Genomic DNA, 19,874 nt, shown 5'->3' on the forward strand with positions numbered 1-19,874 from the left:
GCCCCGACTCGCCGGGGGCGGGGTCACGTCCCACCCGGGCCGCCGAGGGCACCGGCGCTACGGAAACCTGAGCGTGGCCAACAGCAGGGGCTTCCTGGGCCACCTCCCCGGGAGCCTGCGGCCCGCAGTGGGTGTGCTAGCTGCTGCCACCCCTGAGCCGTCGTGGATCCCACTCTCGCGCACAGCACCTGTGGACTCCCTTGTCAAGCGGCCGGAGCTCCCCTGAGGGACCAGAGCCCAGGATAGACATGCTACTACTACCGTTTCCTGCCCCTGCCGAGCGGCGAGAGTGGGTGAGGCGAAACCGGTTCGCTGCACCGAGAGGAGCCCCCCGAGCGAAGGGCGGCCAGGCCCTGCAGCGGGGGCGCAGGGCCTACTCCGGGATGGCGAGCAGGTGGGCCTTGGCCCCCCGGCCGGCGCGAGAGGGAGGGCGCCCGGCGGGAGGGCGCTGCTTCTCTGCACCCCTGGGTCTGAGAAGGCCGCAGCGCAGCGCAGCGCCCGGGTCTGGCTCACTCCCATGGCGTGACCCCGGGGGGACCCCGCGTTGAGGCGGCCAACGGCTGCTCTGACCCGGGCCGCCTGGCCCTCATTAGTGTGACTGTCTGACCACCTAGCAGAGGTGGCTGTAAGGGGACGGGGAGATGCTTCCTACTGCTAGGGTGGGGTGTTGTGTTTTGTGGGGGTCGGGGGTCACAACCCTCCCTAGAGTAGTGGGGGAGGGAGGCTGGCGCAGCTGGCCGGCGATGGGCGGGGTCACAGGCGAAGTTGTGTGTGTGTGTGTGTGTGTATGTGTGTGTATGTGTGTGCGCGCGCGCGGCTGTGTGTCTGTGTGTGCGTGTGTGTCTGTGTGCGGGTGTTGAGAGTGCGGGTGTGGGGGAGAGAGCGCGCGGAGGAGGCTCGCGACTTGCGCGCAGGCGCAGGCATCCGGCCGTGCCAGAAACCCGAAAGGAGGCGGGCAGGGAGCGGGGGCGGTAGGCCGGCCAGAGGGCGTGCGGGCTGACGCGAGGGGGGAGGGCGGGGAACCGCGTCGGCGTCGCGGGGCGCGGGCGATTCGAGGCCGACGCATCCGCGCGTGCGCGCTCCGGCGGTGTGTCCGCGTTAGAGGGGGAGTGACGCGTGCGCGTTCACGTGTGTCCCGGAGAGCGGTAAGACGCGTAGAGAGGCTTGAAGGAGGTGGGGGTGGAGAGACAGCGGGAGGAGGGGGTGGTGGTGGAGAGAGGGCGCCTGCGCAGTAGGCCCGGAGGAGCTGTGTGTATGTGAGAATCTGACGGGTTCAAAATGGCGGCGGCTGCTTCAGCGGATCCTCCTGTGTGAGGGAAACAACACCCCTCCCCAGCAGCGGCGGCGGCGGCGGCGGGCCGCAGAGCACCTTTCCAGCTCCTGGGCCTGTCGCAGCTGTTTCCCTCCCGGGCAGTGGGCTCTTCGTGCGGAAGGGCAACGTCAGGGGGCCCATCCCCCGGAGTCCTTCCTCTGCTACTGGGGAGTAGCTGGGGGTGTAAGGGGGATCGTCCCGCAGCGCGGAGCCCCGGCTCAGGGGACGACGCAAAGGCAGCCGAGGGCCCTCAGTCAGGGCGCTCCGCTGCTCCCGCCCTCTCCGCCCCCCGGGGCCGGGGCCCGCGTTCCGGGGGGCCGGGCGGCGCGGGGAGCGTCGGCCGGGCGGGTCTCAGCTGATCGGCCGCGGCTCCTGGGCTTCGGAAGCGGCTGTAGCCGGCTGAGGGTACCGAGAAGAGGGTGTTTCCCGCGGCCCGCTTGGCCGGGGTCTCGGGCTGGGACTGCTGCTGACCGCCAGCTTGGGGGAGTAGCCGAGTGGTCTTGCTTTCCTGACGCCTCGGACGCGGAGTCTGTAAAGCCAGAAGAGGAGGTTTGATTCAGTAACTGTTTCCTCTTTTCCGGGTCGCTCTGACCCTTCTCTGGATACTGGGTTAATATACAGAAATACCGAAGACGACGTTTGGGATTTTAATTTTTCTGTGTTTGGAATTTTACTTCTCTCTTGGACAAGAACTCAAGAACAAAATCCTCGGTGAGATTTCCCCTCCCCCCTCCCCCGCCCTGGGAAGTTTGGTTCCCGGTCTTATCTAAAGACTTAACGTAAAGTTTTTATTTCTTTGAAAGGGGTGAGCCATAGAAACGCCTTTTTCCTTAGAGGAGCAGTCGAGGTTTACCGCTTTGCTGTCCGGCCCTGGCGGCACTCGTCCAGGGGGTGCAGACTGTGTCCCTCGAGACGGAGGCCGAGGAGGACAGTGCCACGAACTGCTCTCGCAAACTATGTCATCGGGTCCTCTGAAAGGATTGTTAGTGTGGCTGTATTATATTTACAAGAGAGAAAAACATTTGTATACCCAATGGAAGCCATTATTCAGGAGAAAGATTATTTAGAAAAACGAACCTTGCTTGGTGTTGTGGATTGATTGACGTGCCAACCGGTCTTTATTTAATGGATATTTCACCCGTATCCATATATCGAGACTTTTCATTTATTATTTACTTTCTACATTAGATAGTATTTTTGCCTCTGTTTGCAAGTCTCAAATTTGTTCCATAGTTGTATACCTTGAAGTGGATGGAAGTTTTAGGAAGGCAATTCCTTAGGATATGAGGCATTGGTTTAGAGTCTTTCTGTAAAAACTAATTTTTCTTGTCCTCTTTTTTTATGAAAGTAACCCGCCCGTTTTGCTCATAATTTGTCATTACCTGTTTGAGAACTCATTGGTTTAGGATCTGGATTAGTTTTATGTGTTCTTCACCTGGCCATTCAGCACTTTAGAAATAAAAGTCCTTCTTGGGTTTGGTGCTGCACACCTTTGCCAGCACTGGGCAAGCAGAGGCAGTCGGATCTCTTATAAGTTGGAGGCAAGCCTGATCTGTCTCGTGAGTTCCAAGACCACCAGGGCTATGTAGAGAGATCCTGTCTCAAAACAACAACAAAACTTAAACATACACACACACACACACACACACACACACAGAAAACATACAGAAGAAGAGAAATAAAAGTCCTGCACCTTTTCATATGCGTGTGTATCAGTGTAAGGGTGTTGGATCCCTTAGAACTGCCATGCCGTTGCTGGGAATTGAACTCCGGATCCTCTTGAAAGCTCAAGCACTGAGCCATGTCTCCAGTCCCATCTGTCTGTCAGTCAGTCTGTCTGTCTATCTACTTATTGCTAATGTTAGCAGGAAGAGTTTTGCTAATTGCAATCCCATGAGCAGAAACAAGTGATGTGGCTGGTCCTAAGGAACTGAAACCAAAGTCTCCTTTTGCTTAGGTCTTTTATAGTTGTGATGTGATTAATATTGACAAGACACGGCACCATTTGTCCAAGAGGATAAAAGATTCTCAAAGAGCCTTTAACTTAATGAGAAAGAGGTATAAGTTCCAGAATGAGTTCTTATTTCTCTTCATTTCCTTTGTAAATTTGGATCCTTAGGAAGAGGAAGGCATCCCCGGAGTGGTTTCTTTACAGTACTTCTATCAGAAGAGTGAGAAATGGAACCTGAAGAAGAAAGGATTCGGTACAGCCAGAGATTGGTTAGTATTTTCAATTCTCTCCTTTTGGAAAAAAAATATTTTAGATAGCTTTTCTATGTACCAGAGGAGTGAAAGTATATTAATATCTCACTTTTTTTTGTTTTGTTTTGTCTTTTTGTTAAGTAGTTAGAACCATAATTTATAGTGTTTGGAATTGGAGTTAAAGCCATAAGTTTTATAGAAATCATTGAAGTTCTGTAAAATCAAAGGATTTTTGTGGATTGTAATGAAACAAAGATTCCTAACTTGGCAATAATGACATTGTAGCAAAATCTAATTGAGTAAGTTATATTAAAATGTAAATTTTAAGAACAAACCAAGGAAGGGTAGTTTTATTTAATATTTTAGCATTAGTGTTATTTAACTATTTAACAATTGTAGTTTCTGAGCTGGGGAGTTAATAAGCTATGGATATTTTTGGTAAGTTAATAGTATAATTATTTTAATAATTTAACAGTTTGGTAAATTTGGAGTATTGCTATGACTGATTTGAGGACAATACTGGATGCTGATAAAGTTTTTTGTCTTTTAATATTTTAGAAGGAATTTATGAGACATGTTACTGAAAGAAAACTTTATAGTTTAGACATTAGCTCATACATGGGTTTGAATACTTTTAGTTCTGTTTTTCTTTCAAGGTTACTCTACTGGAGTTTAATGATCTTTTTTTTAAAGTCAGAGAGACCCTTATTAGTATTGTTTACTATGTATTTATTTTGAATATTTGAATTTGTGTTTGTAGAGTAGGATAGGAGAGACACAGGATTGTATGTAGTATGTGAATTCTAGACCTAGAATATTGCTGAAGATTTTATGTGGTTTCATTTGGCACTGTTTGTTTTGTTTTGTTTTTTGAAGAAAAGTGAGAAATATAGTTCTCTAATCCATTTTCTGTTGAACTTCATTCTTAGGAAAAAGGCTATAGATTTCTTTTATTTGTTTTTTTGAGATAGGTTCTCACACTGTAGCCCATGGCCTGGAATTTGTGGCAATCTTTCTGTCTCAAACTCATGAATGCTAGAAATTCAAGTGTGAACTACCTTACTTGCTTTCTTTTGGCTTTTTATTTTGTTAACGTGCTTGTTAAAGTGCATTTTGAAGTGGAGGATTGAAGAGATGGCTCAGTGGTTAAGCGCACTTGCTGCTCTTCCACAGGACTTGGTTCAGTTTCCAGTATCACATGGAGGCTCACAACTATCTGTAACTCTAGTTCTAGAGACTCTAATATCCTCTTCTGACTTCCTGGATACCAAACACATACACGGTGCATAGACATACATGCAGGCAGAACTCACATAAAATAAGATGTCTAATTCAAAAAAAATTAAAGGTTGATATGAATTGGCAAGTGGATCTAACATGCATATGTTCTGGTTAGCCTTATTTTAGGGACTTTGTATTTCTAAAGATACATTCATAAGATTTTATCCCAGGTCAGTGGTGCTGCACACCTTTAATCTAGCATTTGGGGGACTGGGATAGGCAGCTCTCCTAGTTCTTAGACCAGGTTGGCATCAACTGGGAAGTCTACCTGCATCTGCCTCCCAAGCACCAAGACAGAAGGTGTGTGCCAACATGCCCAGCCAGATATTTTCTAATGAATGTAAATTTTAAATACTTAAAATGAACTTGTTTATTTATTTACTTATTTATTTTAGACTGGGACAGGGTGGCTGTAGACCAGGCTGGCTTCTAACTCAGATCTCCTTTCCTCTATGTCCCCAGAGCTGGGTTTAAAGTTGGCAATGCTACATTGCCTGGATCTTGATATTTCTTGAATTTCTTTGGGAACAGAAAAGAAAATGCTACAGGAACTTAGCCATTGATGATTGGAATTATTGTTTAAGGATTTCTTATTTTATGTATATGAGTGTCTACCTATATCTTTGAATGTATACCATATGCATTCAAATGCCACAGAAGCTAAAAAAGAGTATTGGATCCCGTGGAGTTGGAGTTAGATTTTTGTGAGCCACTGTGTGGGTGCAGGGTACTAATCCTGGATCTCCTTCAAGAACAGCCAAGTACTCTTAACTGCTGAGACATCTCTCTAACCTCTGGAATTAATTTTTCAAGTTTATAGAATTGTTGAACTGTTTTAATAGATACCTGGAAGGTCTTAGAGTCTAATGTTTAAAGGGATTTGCTCTTTCAGCAAACAAAATTTCACATTTTTAGCAAAGTTTTGTTATAAGGATATCTAGAATTTTTGTGACTTTTGTCCTGATGAGATTTTTTTTGAAAATGTGTTAGGGTATTAGATGATTTTTACCTGGACACCTTTTCTAGCATTTTTTTTTTCTTAGTTAATAGACTGTCGCACAGTTGTGTAAAATAATATATTTTATGTTTTAGGAAAGTCTTTCTTAGCATTTTGAATAATAATTTTGAGGTTTAGAGTGACTGATGTCTCTTCCTTTTTAAGTCAGTGTCAAAGTTTTTATCTCAGACAGGCTAAGGTTGGCATATACCTTTATTCCCAGCAATTGAGAGGGAGAGAGAGGCAGGCTAGTTAGTAGTCTCTTGAGTTCTAGGCCAGCCTGGTCTATAAATCACGTTCTAGGACAGCCAGGAAATCCTGTCTCAAAAAAACAAAACAAACAAATATATATGTGTGTATCTCAATTATAAATGCTTTCCATAAAGAGCTTTTTTGTATGTGTGTATATTTGTGTGTGTGTGTGTGTGTGTGTGTAGTGGTTATGGTTATCTTTCTTGGTCACTTCACCATCTCTGTTTTCTGTGTGCCCGTATTTGTGTTCACCTGGAATGTTTATGCAGGCCACAGGTTAACATTTAAGTGTCCTCTTCTACTGCCCTCACTGTTATTTGTAAAAATGTTTTTGAAAGAGGCTTTCACTGACCCCACAGAACCTGCCTCTTTGTACCTCCTTTAGCTTGGGGTTACAGTTGTTCATGACTACATTTAACTATTCAGCTTTAACATTAGAGCCATCTTTCTAGCCTTCCACTTTTTTTTTTTTTTTTTTTAAGATAGGGTCTCATAGCCCCAAGTTGGCCTTTTGTATTTTTGTATATAGCTGAGGATGACTTTGAACTTAATGATGTTTCTACCTCCACCTAAGTGCTAGGATTATAGACATGTTTCACAATGTTCAGCTTTTTACCAGGGTGGTAAGGATCAAACTGAGATCCTCATGATTATAGGGCAAATTCTTTATTAACTGGGCCATCTCTCCAAGCCCCATAACATAACATTTAAATTATATATATATATATATATATATATATATATATATATAGAGAGAGAGAGAGAGAGAGAGAGACAGACAGACAGACAGACAGACAGACAGACAGACACACACACACACACACACACGCACACATATGTGTGTATATATATATATATATGCACACACTTACATATACATGTGTGTATTTAACATTTATCCTTTTAAAAAAATAGGGTTTCCTATGTAGATAAATAAGGCTGATCTAAAGCTTCTAGTGATCCTGTCTCCTTCCATCTTGAATGCTAGGATTATAGGTCCCATACCTGGGTTTAGTAAGATACTATATTTTTAAGTGAGTTTTAAGACTCATATGAAGCTACACCACCCTCCTAATTGCTATATAACTCTAGTTCCAGGGGTTCTGATGCCCTCTTCAGATCTCCATGGGCTATTGCCTTCTTGTGCTAGATACCCTCCCATTCCCTGCCAAGACAACACCTGGGCAACACTGAGAAACCTTCTCTCTCTCTTTCTCTCTCTCTTTTTTTTTTGGTTCTTTAAAAGTTACAGATAGGGCTGGAAAGATGGCTCAGTGGTTAAGAGCATTGACTGCTTTTCCAGAAAGCTTGAGTTCAATTCCCAGCAACAGTGTGGTAGTTCACAACCACCTGTAATGGGATCTGATGCCCTTTTCTGTTGTGTCTGAAGACATATAAATAAAATAAATAAAAAATTTTTATAAAAAAATGAGAGTTTAGAATTAAGAAAAATAGTTATATAGATAAAGAAAGTATCTCACTGTGATAGGGGAAAAACACACTGTTACTAGATAATAGCACATATTAATTGAATGTGTAGTTGGTCCTTTGAGTTTCTAATTCAACCAGCCACGGCTTGAAGATAGGTCTTACATTGACCATGTACAGACATCTTTGTTTTTATTCCCATACAATACAGTTATTGATTGCAGTGATGTGTCATAAAAATAACATTGAGGACAGACTGTGTGTTATATAGGTTATGCCTATAGATTTTTTAAATTATTTTTTAAAAGATTTATTTATTTATTTTTATGTGTGTGAGTACACTGTAGCTGTCTTCAGACACACCAGAAGAGGGCATCAGATCCCATTACAGATGGTTGTGAGCCACCATGTGGTTGCTGGGAATTGAACTGAGGACCTCTGGAAAAGCAGTCAGTGCTCTTATTTACTGAGCCATCTCTCCAGCCCATGCCTATAGATTTATATAAATGAGCTCTATGATGTTTGCACGACAGTGAAATTACCTACCTAAGGGTGCATTTCTCAGAGTGTATCTCTGTCTTTAAGTAATGCAAAACTACTTGCTAGTTTGTTTTTTTAGCAGCCTTTAAGGTGGATTCTTTTTGCCCTGGCTGTTATGAGACTAACTCTGTAGACCAGGCTGGCCTCAAACACAGATAGCTATCTGCTTCCTCTCTCCCAAGTTCTGGTATTAAAGATATGTACTAACACTGCCTGGCATAGGTGGATGCTCTGATTCCCATTTTACAGATTTGGAATACTCGTAGTGCCTTAAGTAATTTGTTCCAAGTTACCCAGCAAGATGGAACAGAGGTAGGATTCAAAGTTGACATTTTTTTTCTAGAGTGTGCTATAAGCTCTACTGAACTGCTCAACATTGTTGGTTGAACACTTATGTTTTTGTTTATATATTACTTATAAAAATATTTTATATGTTTTTATATGATAAACTAATTTGAGATATTTACCAAGTTATCGTTCTCATTCAGAGGATTAGTTCAATTAAATGTTTGTTGAGTGCTTATGCTGAGCCAGACACTTAAATTTTCAAATATTGTAATGTCGGTACTGAATACTTTTAAGGAAATTTGAGGGTCATAGAATACCTATAGAGTTAGGATCACTTCTTTTAGTGATTAGTCAGTGAAAGGTTTTCTAAGAAATGGCATTTTATTCTGAGACCTGAAGCTGCTCTTGTGGACTAGCTAATGCAAAGTCTTAAATAGAAATGAGAAATACCAGTAACATTTAACTATGTGTTGTTTTGTAAGCAAGACTCTTAGAATTTGCAAAATAGATATGTTTGCCATGGAATCTCTACTTTGATGAGTCAAACATTTAAAAATGTTTATAATAGTCATGTAAATTATGGTCATGCAAAGGGCTACAAAGCAACACAGTATGCTATCAGTGTAATAATGACCTAATCTAGTCTATCTACTCTACACTTAGTAATGGGGCTGAGGTATCAGATGACACTTGATAAAAGTGTTCAAAACTGAAACCTGAAGGATAAGGTAAGAAAGGCAAAATGGAGGACTGATTAGTATATATAAAAACCCTAAAACTGGAAAGGATTTGAGGTTTTTGAGAGACTTCTGAAGCAATTGAAACTCTAAAAAGGCTGGGCAATTTTGGTTTACACCTTTTAATCCCAGCACTCAGGTGGATCTTTCTCGAGGCCAGCCTAATCTACAGAGCCATTTCCAGGACAGCCAAGGCTACAGGATTAAAAAAAAAAAGGTCAGTATAACTATAGAGGTATAATTGAAGGAGTTAGAATATTGTCAAAGTAGTAGGAGAGGTCAAGCATTACAAATGCAGTGGGAAGAGGGTGCAGACTGAAGACTCTGAAGATTCAACAGAGTAGTCTTATGTTTAGATTACAGTATCTGTGACCAAATTGCAGAAAAGATTGGAATTATAATACATAGATAATCCCAGGGAGAGCACAGGAATGGATTTTTTGACCAGTTAGGACACCATGGTGGTTCAAGTAGTATGTTGGTTTTGGATTGTTGAGAGTTGAAAGAAAATTAGAGGAAATATTTGAAAAATACTTACAGAAAGCTTCATAGACTTTTCAGTCTATAGACTTAGATGTTTTGAGACATGTAAAGGAGGTGTAGATGTGATTTCCAGGTTTTCCTTCTGTGTGGCTTATAGTGTACTACCTCCATTAAGATAGGGCACACTTATTAAAGAAGAATACATTTGGGGATTGAGCAGAGGAGCACACTTTTTTTTTCATTTTATTTATTATGTACTCATTTGTTCCATGTTGCATATATGGAGGCCATAGGACAACTTGGGAAAGCTTGTTCTTTCCTTCTACTACATGGGTTTTGGAGATTACAAATTTAGATTGTTAGCTTTGTCATCATCTTAATGAACCTGCTGTCCAACAATTAGTCTAGACTGGCTAGCCAGCAAATCCCAAGAATCTCTTTCTTCTTTCCCAACACTGGGATTATAGGTATCATCTCTGCTACCACTTCGACCTCTAGCATTTTGTTATTTGAGGAGGCTTGTTAAAATGTTGGGGTACATGGGTGTGGAGTTGGACATGTACATATGGGTTTGGAGAGACCAAGTATTGGCCCCCATTTGCTCTTCTCTTTCCTTACTGAGTCAGTTCTCTTCCTAATTGCTACTCTAGATAGCCAGCTTGCCCTAAAGATTCCATCTCTGCTTTCTGAGCACTGAAATCATGTCTATCATGCCCACCCAATTTTATGTGGGTGGTGGGGATCCAAACTATGATCTTACTACATATCTGTGGGTTTGGGGAATTGAACTTATGTCTCCATCCCAGACCTCTGCCTTGTCCTTCTGAGTGCTAGTATTACAGGCATGTATCACCACTTGTAAATGCTTGGTCTATGTGGTAATCAAACACAAGGACTCCTATATGCTAAGCAAGCACTCCTTTAATTCAGCTACAGCCCCACCCCTAATTAACCTTGGTGGACTTTAATTTTTTTCATCTGTTGAAGAGTGAAAGTAAAACTAAGTATTGGAATTGTATTCCATCATCTTCTGAGCTCTGGGTTCAAGTGTTAGTACCACAGAACAAAGGTGGAGGAAATAGTGTAAGTTTTTAAAGCTTTTTAACATTGTAGGGCAAACTTACTAGCCTAGTGTTTATGCTCCAATTATCACAGTGTTGTTTTTATTTTACTTTTATCCTGGGTGTAATTCTGACCAAACCAAATTACCTGCTTAGGTTTTTCCACTTCTATGTAATACTGTTTTCTGATTCCTGTTTTAGTTCCCACTTCTCTCTGTCTCTCTTTCTAGCTCTATGTAGTATTGACTGGCCTTTGAGCTCACTATGTAGACCCTCCCTCTCCAACCCCCCAAAACTCAAGAGATCTACCTTTCTTTGCCTTCCAAGTGCTGAGATTAAAGGTGTATGCCACCATTGCCCACTCCAGTCAATACTTCAGTTTGCAGTAATTGTATGTTGGAGGAAACCCCTTGAATCCTCATTTTTCCTGTGCCTCTTGGTATCTAACAATACAAGATAGAAAGCTCAGTTTTGTCTGTGTAGTATGGTAGTATGTTTCCTACGGCCAAGCATGATTCGTTTTTCATTGCATATACATAGCATGGTACCACTTACTATTGAAACTCTCATGTTACTGTGGTTAACTGAATACACAAGGACACACTAGAACGTAACAATTTAATCTTTTCTGTGTGGTAAAGTGCTGGTGATGATGCTATACTTATCAAGAGAAAGGTGGTCAGGAAAGAGTCAAAGGGAAGCAGGGTGCTAAGGAATGATAATTTGTTCTGTCTTTTGGCCTCATTTTTGGAGAAAGAGAGTATTTATGTTCCTTGAGACCATTACTTTTGTCCTGTTACTGTATTCTCCAGTTTACTGTCATGATTAGTTTGGGTTCCCTGGTTCTTTGATACTGGAAAATGGTTTCCTTGGATAGCAACAGTCATGACTAAAGTACAAGACATCCTGAAGACATTAATTTAGCAGTCTTTTGGTTTTGCAGAGCTGAATGCTAGTCTACCAAGGTCTTTCCTTTTAACTTTAAAGAAGAAAACAAGGTCTGCCTAACAGTAATTTAAACTGTAAACACTTCTCTTTTTTAATGTTTTTTAAAGATTTATTTATTTATTATGTATACCACAGTCTGTATTGCATGTATGCCTGCAGGCCAAAAGAGGGCACTAGATCTCATTACAGATGGTTATGAGCCTCCATGTAGTTGCTGGGAATTGAACTAAGGACCTCTTGAAGAACAGTCAATGCTTTAAACCATTGAGCCATCTCTCCAGCCCCTATAAACACTTCTTTTACATGCAAATATTCCCCTATTTCTATAGAGACTATTCAAATTTTTATATGGACTGCTAAGGGATTATCCTTTATGCTTACTCAGTTTTTTCTCAAGAAAGCATTTTATTGTACTATTATTATTTTATTTTTAATTTTAAAAACTTTTTCCCAGACAGGGCTTCATTATATGGCTCTGGCTGTTCTGGAACTTACTGTATTTACTAGGTTGGCCTTAAATTTACAGAGATCTGCCTGCCTCTTCCTTCTCAGTGCTGAAAGGTGTTTAAAGGATTAAAGATATATACCACTATGGTTGGTAAGCATTTTCTTTTATTTCGTTTTATTTTTTTAATTTTTTTTGTTTTTCTGAGGCAGAGTTTCTTTGTGTAACTTGTCCACCTACCTTTGCCTGGGGTGAAAGGTGTGCACTACCACTGTCCAGCTTTATTTTTAAGATTCTAGCATTATTTATTTGTGTATGTATACATGGGAGCATGTGCTTTCAGAAGCATGAAGAGGCTATCAGATCCCTTGGTGCTGTATTAAAGGCACTTGAGAGCTACTTGGCATGAGCACTAGAAACTGAACTCAGGTCTGCTGAACTTTTAGAGAAGCAAACACTTTTGATCACAAATAACTGCATTTCTTGGATCCTGGAACCCTGACTGGGACTACTAGAAACTACAGGACAGACACACAAAAAGTCGAAGTTAGGTGGCCTGTGATAGAGTGGCACTACCTATGCAACACAGAACCTAAGCACCTTTCTTATGTACAGAACAGGGTAAGTTAGCTTGTCTTGGTAGGAGATGTGCTTAGGTGAGCAATCTCATACTGTAAAATTGGAGGAGGGGGGGCTTCATTTTATTTTATTTTATTTTATTTTATTTATTTATTTATTTTTAGTTTGTACCAACATTTGCACTTAACCAAAGGAAGCCATTGCTATTCCTCTGAGCCTTACTGGGGAGTCAGGAGGCACTTTGCCATTCCAATGGGACTGAGGCATTGGGTCCTTGGCATGGCAATGCCATGTTAGCAATACTCATTGACTCAGGACTTACTAATCTGTGCATACTCACTCAGGGCTTCATTTCCTCTCTTCACACTTAGCTACTAAACAAACCACCTCTCCAGCCCTATGAAAGGTTTGTTTAAGTTTTTATTTTTCTTTTATGCATATGAGAGTTTGACCTGCATGTATGTAAGTGCCTGGTGCCCTGAGAGGCCAGAAGAGGGCACTAAACCCCCTAGAATTGGAGTTGGGACCTTTATAAGCACCATGTGGATCCTGAGAACTGAACTGGGTCCTCTGTAATAGTAACAAGTAACTCTTAACAGCTCAGCCTTTTCTCCAGCTCTCTTATTTTTATTTTTATTTATTTTTAAAAAAGATTTATCTATTATATATGTAAGTATACAGTATCTGTCTTCAGACACACCAGAAGAGAGCATCAGATCTCATTACAGATGGTTGTAAGCCACCATATGATTGCTGGGATTTGAACTCAGGACCTCCAGAAGAGCAGTCAGTGCGATTAACCACTGAGCCATTTAGCCAGCCCCTTATATTTATTTTTAACAGAGATAAAAGAACATAATGAATGGTCATTCGATGCTTGGTATATTCACACCAAGTGTGGTAGCACATACCTTTAGTGTCAGCTCTGGGGAGGCAGAAGTATGTAGCTCTCTGAGTTTGAGGCTAGCTTAGTCTCTTTGGAGTTCCAGGATAGCCAAGCTACATAGGGGGACCCACTCTCAAGACAGCCACTTGTATATGTGAGTTCAGGAGCCCACAGATGAGATCAGAATTGCCAAATCCCTCTGGAGCTGAAGTTACAAGGGCTTGTGAGATACTCAACATGAGTGTTAGTAAACAAACCCAGGTGATCTGCCAATAATGCTCTTAACCATTGCTTTCTTTGTAGCTCAGGAGTTCTGGGAATAAAGACATGCAGCAGCACCAGGCCTACTTGCCTTCTTTCCTTCTTTTTTTAAAATTTAAGATAAGAGCTCTCAATAGTGCCCAGGTTTGCACTCATGGTAGACTTTGTGTTTTAACTTTCTTGGTCTAGGGATTATAGGCATGAGCCACCATGCCTGCCTAAATAAAAAAATAAAGATATTTATTTATTTATTTATTTATTTAGGTCAAGACAAGGTTTCCTCTGTAGCTTGGCAGTCCTTGAACTCAGAGATCATCTGCCTTTGCCTCCTGAATGCTGGGATTAAAGGTGTGTGCTGCCACCTCCTGGCAGCCTGCCTGAATTCTTTAATAAACATTTTAAAAGAAATTACATGTGTATGGTGTTTTGCCTGCATATGCTTGCAGAGGCCAGAAGAGGGTGTTGTATATACTGCAACTGGAGTTACCACTAATTTTGAGCCACAGAGTGGATGGAATTCCTTAGTTCATAACTGCTGTGAGCCATTGGAAGGTCCAGTTTGACTGAGGATAACACAGACATAAAATAGGGGCTTTCCTGAATATATTATTAGAATGGCCACATGGATTCCAGAAAAGGAATTATTTAGAAGTAATAATTTATTTACAATTATAAAAAACGAGAACCACCTGGAAGCAACTTGAGTCAGGTTACTGGGTCTTCATTCTCAGAGTTTCTGATTAGGTTTAGCATAAGATTTGAGCATTTTATTCCTATATATTTCCCAGATAATGTGGTCAGGAATTATATACTGAAAATAACTGGGTACAATGTTACACACTTGGAGTCCTAGCACCTGGGAGGAGGTAGTGGCCAAAAGATAAGATTTGAGGCCTGCCTTGGCCATTTGAATATGTGGGGACACCATGGGAAGGGAGAGAAAAAGAAAGGGGAATTTTAAACTATAAGAGCTGGTTAGCACCCCCAGGAGTCATGACCAGAGTTCTGTTAGATCTCTTGGGAGGTCAGTTTGGTCTTCATAGTAATATAAATCTCCAAACAAAAGTTTTGGAACAGGGCATGTTATACACCCTATAATCTCAGTACTTAGGAGATGAAAGCCAGAGGATCAGGAGTTCTGAGGCTATCCGTAGCTAAATAAAAATAGTAAGTTAAAGGCTAGCTGGAGCTATATGGAACCCTGACCTAAAAGAATGTAAGTCTAGTGTTTTTTGTTGATTTTATTATTTTACTGGTTATGCTTTTTACTTATTTTCTTACTATAATTTTGTTTTGTTTTTAGAGGCACAGCTTGCTCTATGTAGCCTTGGCTTTTCTGGAACTTTGTTTTACCAGGTTGGCTTTGATCTCAGAGATCTGCCTGCCTCTGTTTCCTGAGTGCTTGGATTAAAGGTCTGAACTGCCACCATCCTGATTGCTAATTACTTTTAAGATTAATTAATTTATTAACTAATTCATTAATTTTGAGACAGTTTCACTTGAACTCTGACTTTGAGGCCTCCCAGGTGCTGGAGTGAGAAGACATGAATCACCATATACAACCCTATTCTTTTTATTTCTATTTTTATTTTTGTTAAATGTCTTTTATTGGGACATTTTCTTTTTTTTAAAGATTTATTTTATTTATATGGGTACACTGTAGCTGTCTTCAGATACACCAGAAGAGGGCATCAGATCCCATTACAGATGGTTGTGAGCCACCATGTAGTTGCTGGGAATTGAACTCAGGACCTCCAGAAGAGCAGTCTGTGCTCTTAACTGGTTAGCCATCTCTCCAGCCCTTATTGTGACATTTTCATGCATATACTTTGTTTGTAATTTTTTCAAAATGCTTTTACTTAGTCTAAAGATTTATTTACTTTCTGTAGATGAGTACACTAGCAGTACAGATGGTTGTGAGCCTTTATGTGGTTTCTGGGATTTGAATTTAGAACCTCTGCTTACTCCGGTCAATCCTGCTCGCTCCAGTTAACCTTGCTCTCTCAGGCCCAAAGATTTATTTATTTTTATAAATAAGTACATTGTAGCTGTCTTCAGACACACCAGAAGAGGGCATCAGATGTCATTACAGATGGTTGTGAGCCACCATGCGGTTCCTGGGATTTGAACTCAGGACCTTAGGAAGAACAGTCAAATGCTCTTAACCTCTGAGCCATCTCTCCAGCCCTGCTTTTACATATTCTAAAGCAATCAATTTCATACATATTTACATGCATCTTTGTTCTGTCTGCTTTCTAGATCTCACCCTGCATAGCTTACTAGAACCCTTGTTCTAGTTTGCCTCTCTGGCCTTGCCCTGCTCTTCCCCTTCCCTTCTTGATCTACTTTCTTCCTCTAAATTGTATCCCCCCTGCTTTCTTGTCATATTCCATTAACCTCTTTTGTTTCCTGCCTTTTAAACTTTAATCTCCCATAGTCTTTTTCTACTGTTAATGCCATTTATCCATCTTACCTTGCTTTCTATCTAAATTTAAATCTTAGGTTACAAAAATGAGAGAAAACATTAAAATATTTGTTTTTCTGAGCCTATCTTTATTTTTCTTAACACTGTTAAAATTTTATTGTCTTATAGCTGAATAAAATTTTGTTTATATGTCACATTTTCTTTGTCTATTTCATCTGTTTGATAGATAGGCTGTTTCGATATGTTGGGTATTGTGAATAAGTGCAGCATATTGATAGTTTTAGATTTGAGAAATCATTATTGTATCTCTAAGCTACTTGGCCTTTCCTGTGTATGAATAGGAACTTTAGCTGGAGAATGGTTCAGTTGATAAGAGCATTTACTGCTTTTGCAGAGGACCCAAGTTAGTCCCCAGCACCCACAGTTTATGGACCTAACCCCTTTTCTGGGGAATATAGGGGATGGGGAGTGATTCCAGGGTTCTTCTGGACTCCACAGCCCTCTGCGCACCCATGTGCACATAACCACACAGATACACATATGCATAAACATTTTAAGAATCTTAAAAAAATATGTATTTTCCTTTTTTTCCCCTTTTTTTATTTATTTGCTGTATGGATATGAGTGCACTGTAGCTGTCTTCAGATACCCCAGAAGAGAGCATCAGATCCCATTACAGATGGTTGTGAACCACCATGTGGTTGCTGGGAATTGAAGTCAGGGTCTCTGGAAGAGCAGTCTGTGCTCTTAACCGCTGAACCATTTCTCCAGCCCACATATTTCCCTTTTCATAGATTTTTGTTTTTGTTTCTAATTGTGCCTCTATATACTTGGAAAGAGACAATTGTAGACTCACCTTAAGACAGGACTAGTGTCAGGCTGGAGAGATGGCTCAGGTTACACTGGCTGTTCTTCCAGAGGCCCTGAGTTCAATTTCCAGCAACCACATGGTGGCTCACAACCATCGGTAATGGGGCATCAGATGCCGCATTCTGGTGTGTCTGAAGACAGCAACAGTGTACTCACATACATGAAATAAATAAATATTAAAAAAACAAAACAAAACTAGCGTCTAAATTTTTTTGTCTTATTCTGATTTAATAATCATTTGAATGGTTTGTGTGTCCCTGGCCTATTAATGTAATTCATTGTTTTCTGTGAATAGAATGTTGAGCTGACACACTTTGCTTTGAAATCTTTTCATTTTACAGGTGATAAGTTCTTTGTCATAGGATTGGAAATAAATATCATTGCCTTAGGTATGTAACAACCCTTGTTTAATTTCTGAGGAAAATTCTTTTTTGTTTTTTGAGACAGGGTTTCTCTGTGTAGCCCTGGCTGTCCTGGAACTCACTCTGTAGACCAGGTTGGCCTCCAACTCAGAAATCTGCCTGCCTTTGCCTCCCAAGTGCTGGGATTAAAGGCATGTGCCACCACCGCCCTTCAAGACTGTTTTTCTATACACAAAGAATAGTAAGGACTTGAATGAAATTTAAATAATCCCTTATGTTTACTTATCTCCCATGTTAATTATTATCTATCTAGCCGTCTATCTGTCGTTATTTTTATGAGACAAGGTTTCACTATATAGCTTTGGTTGGCCCAAACTCCCTATGTAGGACACACTGGTCCTAAACTCACAGACACCCTACCCTGACCCCTGAATGCTGGGATTAAAGATGTGTGCTACTGTGCCTAGCAATTGTCTGTCTTTCCCTCACCCATCAATTTAATAAAACATTTAAAAAAAAACAAACAAAACTGTTCTAGCAAATTGATTTGAAGACGATAAAAGAATTTCCTGTTTTCTGAATCCCCAATAGTGGAAATTACCCATAGATTACCCCTTTTTACCTATGTATGGATAAGTAATCACGTGCCTTAGAATTTAACCTTTTGGATTTTGTTGACTACATATCCATAGTGGTTTGTTTTCATTTACTTTTAAATTTTCATATAGCATCTCAGTATCAGTGTGTGGCTCTGGTTGGTATTGAACTCATGGTGATCTTCCTTTTTAGCTTCCTGGGTGCTGTGATTATAGGTATATGCCATCATTTCTAGCTGTGATAAGGAAAATTGTAAAATCATGTTTTCTTTTTATCATGATTTGTCAAAGTTTGAAAAAAAATTGATCTTAGCCTGGTTGTAGTGGCACACACCTTTAATCCCAGCACTCTGGAAGCAGAGGCCTGAGTTCAAGACCAATACAGTCTGTAAATAAGAGATGTAGGACAGCCAGGGCTGCACAGGCAAATACTATCTCAGAAAACCAATAGTAACAACAATAATAATAGAGTTCCCTTTTTTGAGGGGAAATGTGATAATATCCTCATTTTGCTCATCAAAAGATGGCTCAGAAAAGTATGAAGACTTGCCTGGGAGTTGAACACCTATGGAATGGTAGAGATGAGAAATAAGGTTATTTTATTTGAGGTTGAATTTCTCTCATTTATACCATGTTATCCCTTTCTCTTTCCCACTAACTGAAATGATATAACACTCAGCTACTTTTCCTAAAGCTCTCTCCTAAGACTTACTGTTAGATCTTTATATATGCAGTTCCTTCAGTATTGACCTTAGCTTTCAACTGTATGCATCAGACCTTAGTTAAGATTTTACAATAGCCTCTTGAAAGTTTTAACATCTTCATCTTCATTCCTATTAGATAAAGGTTCCTCTTCTATTATTTTAATATTTGGGTTTTCTGTTGTCAGAGTAAAATAATAATGCTATTGTTCCATTTGCTCTTTCTAGACTTTTATTTTCTTTTTTTGGTTTCTTTCAAGACATGGTTTCACTGTGTAGCCCTGGATGTCCTAGAATTCACTCTGTTGACTGTGTGGACCTCAAATTCATACACCCACCTGCCTCTGCCTCCAAATGTTTGATTTAAAGGAATGCAACACCACACCTAGCTGCTCTTTCTAGATTTGGAAGACAAGAACCATGAGTCTTACTGATCATAGTAACGATGCCTGGTACATGGCAGATGTTGAAAAACCAAACCAACCAAACAAAAAGTTTGAACTTGTTATGTAGACTAGAATGACTAGGGATATCTAATCCTTCTGCCTTTTACTTTCTGAGTGCTGGAATTATCATGCCTATTTTATGCAGTTCTGGGGATTGTTTTGCTTTTCATGCTACATCTCCTCAACTCAGACAATCAATATATATATTGATATATATATATAATGAAAAATAGACTATTTTGTGTTTTTAGTGTAGCCATGAACGCCATGCTCTGTGTTCAGGTCAGTGGACAACTGTTTTGAAGTTTTTTCCCCATGATGGGTTCTAAGTATTGAGCTCTGATTATCATGATTGCACAGCATGGTGTTTTTGACCCATTGAGACATCTTACTAGACCCCAGAAACATATCTTAAAAGTGTTTTTTTTCCATTGACTTTTTTTAGTAGGTGTGCAATGTAGTGGGTTTCATAATCATTTCATATGTATATTCCACTGTAATTTGTTCATATTTGTATCTTTCCAAAGAAAAATACTATTCTGTGTATGAGGGCTCATCCCTATAATTCCAGCACTTTGAAGGCAGGGACAGATGGAGGGGTTGGCCTGGGGTTGTATTGCCATGAATCTAAACCATCTTGTACTATGTAGAGTTTCAGGTCAGTCTGGGCTACAGAGTGAGTCTTTTCTGAAAGACAGAAAAAGCTAGTCAGAGTGATGCACACTGGCAGATCTCTGGTATTGTCAGTTCTAGACCAGCCAAGGACACATAGTC

At 40.7% G+C, this 19,874-nt stretch overlaps 1 protein-coding gene across 4 annotated transcripts in view; it reads left to right on the forward strand.

Annotated features, from left to right (window-relative positions):
• Positions 1-303: 303 nt before the first annotated feature.
• Positions 304-19,874, forward strand: part of Kdm2a (lysine demethylase 2A) — a 79,019-nt gene continuing 59,448 nt past the window's right edge. Inside the window, exons 1-2 of one of the 4 annotated variants that reach the window (XM_052193427.1) lie at positions 304-394; positions 3,432-3,532. In XM_052193427.1, the coding sequence (XP_052049387.1) occupies positions 3,491-3,532 (42 nt within the window). In that variant the 5' untranslated portion in view covers positions 304-394; positions 3,432-3,490. Of the gene's footprint in view, positions 395-1,048; positions 1,146-1,284; positions 2,024-3,431; positions 3,533-17,336; positions 17,385-19,874 lie in introns of those variants that run through there. The other 3 variants (XM_052193419.1, XM_052193412.1, XM_052193434.1) reach the window with 3 other exon arrangements.

The sequence above is a fragment of the Apodemus sylvaticus genome, chromosome 1 (assembly GCF_947179515.1).
Source record: "Apodemus sylvaticus chromosome 1, mApoSyl1.1, whole genome shotgun sequence".
In the NCBI taxonomy this organism is placed as follows: domain Eukaryota; kingdom Metazoa; phylum Chordata; class Mammalia; order Rodentia; family Muridae; genus Apodemus; species Apodemus sylvaticus.